General features: G+C 33.0%; 1 protein-coding gene across 1 annotated transcript in view; it reads right to left on the bottom strand.

Moving 5' to 3' along the window:
• Positions 1-468: 468 nt before the first annotated feature.
• The window catches only part of LOC111046742 (serine/threonine-protein kinase greatwall), a 61,345-nt gene continuing 50,053 nt past the window's right edge, over positions 469-11,760 (bottom strand). The window contains exons 13-16 of the mRNA XM_039420056.1: positions 7,383-7,557; positions 6,110-6,223; positions 2,907-3,119; positions 469-784 (exon numbers count right to left, since the gene is read on the bottom strand). Of these exons, the coding sequence (XP_039275990.1) occupies positions 738-784; positions 2,907-3,119; positions 6,110-6,223; positions 7,383-7,557 (549 nt within the window). The 3' untranslated portion in view covers positions 469-737. The remainder of the gene's footprint in view (positions 785-2,906; positions 3,120-6,109; positions 6,224-7,382; positions 7,558-11,760) is intronic.

Below are 11,760 nucleotides of genomic sequence, written 5' to 3'. Positions count from 1 at the left end.
AATTGTTTGTCTTTACTACTTAGACTAGAACTCAGGGTTATGAAAAAAATATCATCGAAACCCTGGATTTTGTGAAAAGAAAATATTAAGTAGAAAAGACAAAATATTGTGTTTTTATTTCATCTAGTAAAATGCGTTCAGTACGTTAATACAGGATATTTTTCGTATCAATTAATGTCTTCAAAGTAATGCCTTAATCTTGTTAGTTGAAATTGTTATTGAGTTATTTAACAACAAACTAAATCGAACAACCTCTCTATATAGCTATATAGTCCAAAATAAATGCTTTACTAAAGTACTCTTGGAACTTTTTGGATCCACAAGCTTTATATGAATCTACTGTTGAAATAATATTCAATTATTTTAGAAAACATATTTTACAGTTTTCAGTACGGTAGGCTATTTGAAACAAAGATTGATTATCCGTAACAATTTTGGTACAAAGAATATCCAACCAAAACCAAAACCAACGCTTTCGATAATTTACATTTTTATTAATAATGATAATACAGTAATTATTATAAAATTACAAATATACGAAAATCATTCACCGTTCATTCACTAATTTCGCCTAGTAAATTTATACATACGTTACATAATAAAAATACATTCAATCACTGGCCACAACTGTAAATACTGTACTTGAGCGTAGGATATCAATATGCACTCATTTTCAAGTTAATTTCTATGAAAATCACAAAAAACTTCCTTCCGAATCAACGGCACAGCATTACTGATCACAAATCGAAGTTGGAGACGTTCAAATGGTTCATCTGGTTACGAGCTGAAAAAATAAAATATAACATTAGTTATAAGTTGTAAATATAAGTTAACTAATTACTCATGACCTCAGATTTGGTTGAATAATAAATATCGAGTGACTTCATTGCCTCAGGTTTTGTGTCAGAGCTCTCAGGTCACAACTCATACTTTATTAATTTCAGGGACTCTAACGTGTCTAACGACTATTTTTACGCAGGGATCAAATAAAAAGATAAAAATAAATCATGGCCTTCCATTTGCTTGAATAGAAGGAAAATTACAATTATTACTGTAATATTTACAAATAAGATGAAATACTTTTTGTTACATAATTTGAGTGGATTCATATTATCCATTTTTTCTTTCCCATGCGTATCATTATTATTTGTAATAAGCAACAACTGAAATCAAATTGTTCGTTATATTCATTGCTACACGATACAATTAGATTAATTATAATTATCAATACTACAACTATTTTGCATTGCCAATGGCTTGAATTAGCAATTAGTCTATAATTTTAAGGCTACTAATTTATTACATTAATGAATTATTTCTATGTTTTTTACATAAAAATAAAATGTGAAGCTTGCTCGAACCTTCTAAGGTTTTAAAGTAAAATATTTTCTCCGATTTATATTCTTGAAAATTTTCACTGACAAGATTCTAATCATTCCAAGTTGTAATTTTTGCTGTGTTTATTATTCATTTTATTTTTTGTATTATTCTTTTCATCAGTGTATTTCTTATTTTGTTTATTTCATTTTCTGTAACTACCTTATTCTGTGGGTACCAGGACAAAGGAAAACAAGGAACAGCAATAGGAGTTATTGAAAATTGAATTTACAATTGAGTTGTGAAAGTTTATATTAAATTTATTATTATTCACGTAATTTCACTAGTCCTTAGAAGCCTTGGCAATATTCAAGTATACCTCTTAAGAAAAAATAATCAATTCAAGCCACGAACGAACTCCTGAAAAATCAACATATATAAGTCCTTCTCTTCATTGTTTTCTATCCTTTTTTCATGTTATTTTACGGGATTTAAGCGATAATCTTATATCCACCTCCACACAGAAAATTATTTCCGTACTATGAGATTATGTGAGCTCGAATTTGATAAACTACTTGAAAGTTATGTACTCTGATCTATATGCACTTATCTCTAGCAAAGATTTGCTTTGTGTAGCTTTGCATAAAAGAAGTCAGAAAATTTATGTAGCATACTGGAACTCAACCGTATCAAGTAGTCAATAATAAGAAAAAGGATACATCGTAATCGATGTTCACACTACTTTCTAATAAATTACTGTATAATAGATTATAAACAGTCTAAAAATCGTGGTATAACTTTTTAAAAATGCTGGTTGACTAATGGAGCTCCTGATTATGAGTGAAATACATTAAGGAAATCCAAATAAAGTGAGTGACAAAATAAATTTAAATCTCAACATTTAAAACTTTTGAAATAAATTTATCCAAAATTACGGTATCTAAAAATACGATGAAAAAGTTGCCTTTTATAGAATAACGATTGAATATAAACATCTATTGATCCATTACAAAGTGCAATGTACCTTCATACACTTTTTAAATTTTAATACCGACATTCAGTCAATAATTTTAAATGTAAGAAACTCCAAGTAAACAAATAATACATTATTCTTACATTTGAAATGAATGTCTTTATAGAATGACTATACAGTAGAAAGATTAGGTAGGCTATTTTTTAGTCTTACATTAAATGTGAGAGTACACAAATTTCGTATAATATCTTATCATGGTTTACCATATTATGTCAAAATTCAATGAAAAAGTTAAAATTTCGAAATAATGAGAACATAATTTTTATAAGCTACTCATCTTTAAATATTCACTTTTCTCTCTCTCTATGGGGCTACTAAAATTATAAAAACAATTAAAGTTATCAAGTACCCTTCTTATTTTATAAAATCACAACTTGTGATTAAACTAAAATAGAAAGGGTATTGATAACGTTTATTGTGTTTCAATTACTCACTTTTCTATAGAATTGAGTAATTGTTTAATTTTTTACTGACTAGCCCACTAGAGATCTCTAGCACTTTCATAATCTAGATAGAAGTATGTATGATGGTAATTAGATTGGAAGCTAGTGCTGACCTTGAAAATAAGAAGTATCAGCTATGTCGTCAGGCTGCGGCACAAATGGCGGAGTCTGTTCCAGCAGGTTGTCCCAATCGATGTGCGCGAAGAAAGGGAATTGCTGCACTTCGGGACCAGACGGCCGTTCCACGGGGTCTAGTGTCAATAGCTTGTCAACAGCAGTCTGAGCAGCTTCTGATAAGCTATCTTCACCCGTGGGCCAATCCATATCTTCAATAACAATATATTATTATTATTACATTTGGATAAATAAGTAACTATACATATTATATTATAGATTTGAATTATCCGGGAACATGTGAGAGATGTGCCCATATAATTTTAATTCAAATATTGAAATCATCCGCGAAAAACTAAAATGACACATTATGTTCAAATTGTCTGGAACTTGAACACCTCACTGAAGAGCATTATTTAATGTCACAAAAATAGTTATTTGTATATCTAGAGTGAAAAATGCCACTTTTTCTCCCTGAAGGGAAAGATTGATACCCGAGGCGAAGCCGAGTTGTAACAACAGCCTGCAAACCTGCAAAAGTTGTAACAATAATGGTCGACTCAACTACAACTATGATGAAGTTCCTGTTTCAAATTTGATTAGTTAATGAGGAATATTTTTCATTTTTTATTTATTTTTTTATTTTTAGTCCCGCAAGAGCGAAAAGTGACTCTTTATCGTTATGTTCAAGGGAGTAAAGTATACACTTTGAACAATAGGTGGAAAAATAGTTATTTGTATATCTAGAGTGAAAAGTACTGTCTTTTCTCCCTGAGGGAAAAGTTCGAAGCCCGAGGCGAAGCCGAGGGCAAAAATTTTCCTGAGGGAGAATAAACATTTTTCACTCGTGATGTACACAAAATTTTTATAAGTTTTTCAAAAACTAGTCCCCAAACAATTCAGCATCGGTATATTTCACCAGAGGAACTGAATTCCGGGCTAAATCTTCCACCCTGTATAGCTCGCTAATGAAGCGTTCATGGATATATGTTTATATGAACTTTTTTTCTTATTTTTACCTCTACTATCACGTATTAAAATATTTTACCATAATTATGAATCACCCTGTAGATACTTAAAAATTATAGGAAATATTATACTTTTAAAAATATACTTAAATAGAAGAAGTGCAAGAAAATTTATATTTTTGTAAAAATAAAATACTAGTTTCTTTTGGAAATTCATTTAGCTGAATTTAGACTCAAACATCTATATTGAGTTTTGACAAAATGTAGTTCACTTTCAAGAAAGAAAAACATGCTAGCTTTAATTTTACAATTTCATTTCATAATTTCGATCTAATAATAGAATTTCATTTCAGAATTAGTCCTCTGGATTTACCTTTTTGCAAGATGTTTTTGAATACGAGCTGAGGAGTTTCATCGTTGAAAGGAAGCACTCCACATAAAAACTCGTACATACAAACTCCCAGGGCCCACCAATCAACTGCTGGTCCTTCAAAAAGATACAACATACTTACACTCAAGTTACTACACATTAAAATGATACATTTTTATCAAATAAGCCTATACAGTTTTGTTTGACATTGATGAATTTGTTCCATGAACAGTTTTGTTCTACGATGAATAATCTCATCACTCAGATCTGCCTTACTAACTTAATCAAAGAAAAGCTCTATAGCTCTGGCAATTATCAAGTATAGCCTTTCCCAAATTTTATGGAACTCCTATCGGTCTCAAAATGTTCATACGGCAAAACGGTAAGGCAAATAAAAACAGCTTTCACAAATTAACATTCACTTCAAACTGTCATTGTGATTAATCATAATAAATAACATCAATGTTATCCATCATGGCTGCAGAACCGGTACACCGTACAATTACCGACTTTTTAGGTTAAGATCTGACCTACTTTTGGTAAGCTGCTTATCATCAGCTGATTAGCGAGCGTAAAGAAACTCTTCTGCGCATGCGCGAATGATTAGCAGCCGTAAAGAAAATCACACATACACTCGCTAACTCACATCAACAGACGACGAAATTATCAGCTGTTTTTCCAAAGATGAATAATAACTATCCTTTTGATGTCTCGCTAACTCACATCAACAGACGACGAAATTATCATGTTGGAAAAGGATAGACCTATCTGCTTTGTGTGATAAGAAACAAAGATAGCAATGTTAATCAGATGCTGACTTTATATTTATTTAGCGTATGGCAGTATACACAACACATTTATGATCACAAAATTCGAAAAAAAAGAAAACAATAGAAAATTCATATATAAAACGAATGAAAATATCTCAGTCACTTTTGACCTGGAAATTAGAGGCATGCTTCCAGGGTATTTAAGTAGGCTATTGATGCTGGTTTAGCCACCAGGAAATCTTCATGTGCACCCGTGTATGCTGATCTGGGACACTCCTCCACTATGTGTCTCACAGTCTGGACTGCTCCACACTCACAGAAAGGGGAGTCAGCCTTCCCCCACTTATGCATCAGATAGGCACATCTACCATGATGAGTTCGTACCCTATTCAATGCCGACCATGTTTTACGAGGCAAATCGAAGCCTGGTGGCCTTTTGGCTACAAATGGGATGTCAATGTTCTGCTTTGCTGACCACGCTTGTTGCCAGGCCTCAGTTAAACGGAAACCTGAATCTAAGGCTGTAATTGCCGTCCTAACCGGTGGCTTACGAGATTGCAGGCGGCTCTGATTGGCATATTGTATATCCTCATGTATTGGCTTTATAATTTGAATCTTACTATAGATTTGTGCTTGAGCAAGGCAAGTGGATGGTGTGATGGTATACTATGAACCCATAATTTTAGCTAACAATTTAGTGCTTACCAATCAAGAAGTCTATTGCAGAATAATCAATACATTTAGCCTCGCTAATCTGGGTTCTTGGAATGGCGGACCTAAGCTTACAGCTGATAAAGACGCTAAACATTTTCTTTATAATATAGATACTTAATAATTATAGGAAATATTATACTTTTAAAAATATACTTAAATAGGAAAAGTGCAAGAAAATTTATATTTTTGTAAAAATAAAATACTAGTTTCTTTTGGAAATTCATTTAGCTGAATTTAGACTCAAACATCTATATTGAGTTTTGACAAAATGTAGTTCACTTTCAAGAAAGAAAAACATGCTAGCTTTAATTTTACAATTTCATTTCATAATTTCGATCTAATAATAGAATTTCATTTCAGAATTAGTCCTCTGGATTTACCTTTTTGCAAGATGTTTTTGAATACGAGCTGAGGAGTTTCATCGTTGAAAGGAAGCACTCCACATAAAAACTCGTACATACAAACTCCCAGGGCCCACCAATCAACTGCTGGTCCTTCAAAAAGATACAACATACTTACACTCAAGTTACTACACATTAAAATGATACATTTTTATCAAATAAGCCTATACAGTTTTGTTTGACATTGATGAATTTGTTCCATGAACAGTTTTGTTCTACAATGAATAATCTCATCACTCAGATCTGCCTTACTAACTTAATCAAAGAAAAGCTCTATAGCTCTGGCAATTATCAAGTATAGCCATTCCCAAATTTTATGGAACTCCTATCGGTCTCAAAATGTTCATACGGCAAAACGGTAAGGCAAATAAAAACAGCTTTCACAAATTAACATTCACTTCAAACTGTCATTGTGATTAATCATAATAAATAACATCAATGTTAACCATCAATGCTGTCAGTTTGAATTAAATATCACTACAGTAAAACAGAAATTCCCAGGGATCAAATTTAGAAAGAGAATGCTTTTTTCAATAAAAGTATTATCGGATCCGGTTTGTCATAGTTGTGATTCATTATCATGTCAACTTCTAAATCAGTAATTGGATTATGAAACAAATGTTTGTTAAACGAGATATAATATTTTGTATCTTCTATTCACCCTAGTATGGTCAAGTTACACGATATTTATATTACAAGTCGAATTCAATTATGAATGAATAATGGCTTGAATTTTGTCTGTCCCAGTCTGTTAAACTGAGAAAAGATGTGAGAAGATCCCAGCTAGTGAATGGACCTGTTGGCATGGCAGTCCCTCCCTGCTGTCCCTTATTGGCAGTCCTCCCTGCTGTCCCTCATTGGCAGTCCTCCCTGCTGTCCCTCATTGGCAGTCCCTCCCTACTGTCCCTCATTGGCAGTCCCTCCCTGCTGTCCCTCATTGGCAGTCCCTTATTGGCAGCCCCTCCCTGCTGTCCCTCATTGGCAGTCCCTTATTGGCAGTCCCTACATGCTAGCATCAATCAATTTCCATGTTCTGCGACCAGCTTCAAGATTCTCTTCCCTTTAGCAGAACAGACAATAATAACTATTATAAATCAACTGTTTATTATTCGTTAATAATAAATCAATTAATTTTGTACTTATTAATGAAAGAGTATTAATGAAATTTATTCTCAAGTCGGGAACAGTTTTGGGGTTTGAAGCCAGTTGTTTCTATGCCTGTATGATGTTAGTAAATAATAAATAGAACTACCATGGCCCTGCTTGAGAAGAAGTTCGGGAGCAAGATAGTCGGGAGTTCCCAAGATGCGTTGATCGGAAGACAGCTTGCCGCGTCGAGTTGATTTGGGGGTTCTGAACGGCGTGTTGTTCACATTGCGCAGCACATTCGGGAAAGGAGTGGCAATAGGACTGACGGCTGGTTCATCCTGCAAAACAGAAAACAGAAGGTAACGTTTTTGCTATAACTTAGTGGTGATGTCAGTGATGAAAGATTATATTATGGTAGATGGGCAGTCCAGTCAATATTCAGATAGGGCCAGACCATATTAGGCGTTTTTTCATGCACCAACTCAATCAGCCAATCGAAGAGCTACCTGCCCTGCCGACTCTAAAAACGCTTTATATGGTCTGGCCCTTACAATTCTAGTCGTGAGGCCTATTAAAGGATGAATCTATCAGGCAAAGTGGGGCCCTTTTATAAGAACTACAACGAAAAGCCAAACGAATTTTTCAATTATGTGGTTCTATTATGATTTATTGATGTAAGAGTTTATTCTATAGCAACAGGTTTAATTTTCTTTTCAATATTGTTATAAGAGATTTATTGTTTGAGATGAGTTCATTGTATCCTTTTTTATTTGAAATTTATTTGCTAAAAAAAATCATACATTATAAAAATTTGAAAGAGACAAGTCTAACAAAAACACAATATCTTAAACTGAAAAATAACATAGAATAGAACTTGACTAATCATGAAAACCTAAGATAAAAGTGGAATTTTTTAGGCGCCACCAGAAAGAGAAAAACATTTTGCCCGCTGGTGGGAGTATCTATATAAATAAATAAAAACAAAAACTTGTAAAAGTAGATCAACTAAAAAGAATAGACGAGTAAATATATAGATAGCTTAAAAACGATGAAAAACAAAATTGAATGAGAAAAAAAAACAAATCAAATTGACACTACCACCATTCCGCTCCCAGTGAAAAAAGAACCTCTCCTTAATCCAAGTATCAATCATTCTATCTCGGACTTTTAATTCAAAATCAAATGGTAAAATATTTATGAATCTAGTGCTCATATACATGATCTGTCTTCTTATAAAGCTCATCTTTGAATCGTGAATAATATATTTCTAAGATGTGTCAGGTCTTAAGTTATAAAACAGTTTATCAGTTCTGATAAATGTATCTTTGTTTTTAACAATATGTTTAAGAAGTCTTTTAAAATAAAGTTGCCTTATTGTCATTACATTAAATTCAACAAAGAGGAATTCACTTGAATATAACCTAGGTTTTTTTTAAATTGTCTTAATAATGTACTTTTGAATCTATAATAAATTAAGAAGGTGAGTGTCATAGGCTCCACCCCATACAACTAAACCATATTGAATTAAAGACTGTACAAAAACATAGTATATCATCCTAAGACTTTCCAAGTTAAAAATGTTGTTAATTTTGTAAAATTTATAGTTTGCATATTTAAGTTTATTGCAAAGGAAAGTTATGTGTGGACTCCACCTTTTGAAAATTGGCTTAATTCTGGCAATTTTGAAAAGGCTTGGGAAAGAAGCTTTAGTGAAAATAGTGTTTACAATATGAGCAATTGGTAAGGATATGAACTCAGCTATCTGTTTTAAAGTAACACTGCTAATTTCATCAATTCCAGGACTGGCATTATTCTTTAGAGTTTTTATTGTATCCTCCACTTCAAGAGGAGAAACTGGAATTAAAAACAACGAATTAGCAAAGTTATGTCTGGGTTTAGAATATTTTAGTTCAGAATGATTATTTGTCTTTGAAATTGACCGAGCATGCATCTCCCCGACATGAGCAAAAAGTTGTTTAAAGTCTATGGACCAATATTAATTTCTTCATTCCCTACAGACTTTTCGTTTTTTTAGGATTTCATTTACTTTTTCCAAAGCTTTTTAGGATTACCTTTGCAATTGTTTATTTGATTCTTATAATATATTTCCTTAGCCATTTTTATTGATTCATCTGTATTTTCTTATAGTTCTTCAAGTCTTGCTTTAGTTTTAAATTGAGTGGTTCTTTTTTTAGCCGTTTATACATTTTATCTTTATCATTTATCGATTTTATGAGTCCAGGAACAATCCATGGATTCAATGGTCTACTTTTATGGGATATAGATACTTCATAAGTAGCCAGTTGGATATGGTTGGAAATAATATTTAGGAAATTTTCTACCAAAACATCTGTACTGTCTAAACTATTATGAACAATTTGAGACCAGGTTTCAGTGCTCAAACTTTCTTTCAATTTAGCGTAATCTTTTTAATTTTCTTAGGCAATAACCAGGTATGTTGAAGAGAAAGGGAACACCATCAGCGATCCATGTCTCTGTGAGCACAATAATATCATACTTTGTTTTACTGTTCTCAAGGCAGCATAGAAATTCATTAAAATTTTTATTTATACTACGTATGTTCATTGTAAGGATATTATAAAACTTTGTATATTTGGAATCGCAAGAGGGAATATAATTCAGACAGTCATCTATCTCATTAGTCGAAAGATTATCATTATCATACAATTCAAAGAGATCCTCTACTTCCACAATTCAGTAGTGAAGTAATATTAAAATAATGAGTATATAGTTACTTTGAAATAGAAATATATGATGAGAGAAAAAAAACAGTCCATTTTAGAGAAAGGCAAAAATAAAAAATTATCTTTCATAATTCAGAAGTTAATAATATTAAAATAATGAGTCCATTGTTACTTTGAAATAGAAATATATGATGAAATAAAAAAAAAAACAGTCCATTTCAAAGACAGGCAAAAATAGAGAAGAATAATAATAATCTTAGATTCGCATTTTGTAAAACTAACAGAAAAAAATAACAACAAGACAATTATCATTCATACTCATTGATATCGATAAAAAAATCAAAGAACAAGTCTATCATCTGATTTATCTATGTAGAAGTAAATGCTAAGTTCCATTTGATCCACACTTTTTGAAAAATAAATATATATTCAATGAAAAATATACATAATACTAGCCGTCAGGCTCGCTTCGCTCGCCATATCCGTCTAGCCAGGGGGCCCCGCCCCCTGGACCCCCGACTGGATCGTCCAAGAGTGAGATCAGCAGGCCTGCTTCGCTCGCCTGCATTTTTCATTTGAGCATTTTTATCATATGTTAGGACGATCCAGTCGGGGGTCCAGACTAAACGTCTGGCTAAACGGATATGGCGAGCGAAGCGAGTAATACAATATTTCCAGGAATAGCTCTGATTGAAGTAGCAGTGCCCAATCAATTTTTCCGCGATAAATGCATTTCAATCTTCAACTTGGTGCCAACCTAACAAAGTCAACTCAACTTAATGCCAACCTGACAAAATTATTAATTTAGTTACCAGTTAACAACTGTTTCGAAGAGGTACTCTCTCTAGATTATAGTTCTATATTAACATATGGTATGGCCTTTTTTCAATTATATAATTAAGAGAATAAGAATAATATACATGCTAAAAGACGAACTTTAAACCCTTAAAACCCACCCTAACAGTTAAAATATTGCCAAAAGATTTCTTAGTGCGCCTCTAAAGGGCTAACTGAACATACCTACCAAATTTGAACGTTTTTGGTCCGGTAGATTTTTAGTTCTGCGAGTGAGTGAGTGAGTGAGTGAGTCAGTCAGTCAGTGAGTGAGTGCCATTTCACTTTTATATATATAGATAAACAATTGAAAGCAACAATTTCTAATCACATGAAAATCCGAACGTCTCTTACGATCACTCTTTCGACCCCGAATTCGCACCTCCAGACTCAGCAGCAGCTGCTGGATCAGCTGTCACCTGATTCTGTCCTGCAGTAGATCCTTTACTCATGTGCTGGATTTGCTCCTTCGAAGAAACAAGTATCGCCGGAGTTTTGAGCTTTTCGAATGAAAATTTTTCCATCTTTGAACCAAACGTACTTGTAGTTTGATGCTCGAGCCAAGTTTTTAGCTAAGAAGAACAGTTGCCAGTTTTCAGAACTCATAGATGAATATTTTAATCTCGGAAACAAAACCAGCGTCCGATGCGGGAAAACCAGGTTTGACTTTGGCCAGGCGAATGAACTCATCTTTGTCCCATCGTCGTATAAATTTTATTGACCGAGCGAAGTGAGGTCTAGGATTCAAGTCGACGGTTTGGCATTTCTCTTAATGTTTGAATGTTTAAATGTTTATATGTTGCGCATTTACGGCGAAACGCGGTAATAGATTTTCATGAAATTTGACAGGTATGTTCCTTTTTTAATTGCGCGTCAACGTATATACAAGGTTTTTGGAAATTTTGCATTTCAAGGATAATAAAGGAAAAAGGAGCCTCCTTCATACGCCAATATTAGAGTAAAAATCTGGTATGGCGCACTCACACAACTTTCCTTGCCGTT

The sequence above is a fragment of the Nilaparvata lugens genome, chromosome 2, assembly GCF_014356525.2.
Source record: "Nilaparvata lugens isolate BPH chromosome 2, ASM1435652v1, whole genome shotgun sequence".
NCBI lineage: Eukaryota > Metazoa > Arthropoda > Insecta > Hemiptera > Delphacidae > Nilaparvata > Nilaparvata lugens.
This window is presented reverse-complemented; position numbering and strand designations above follow the sequence as displayed.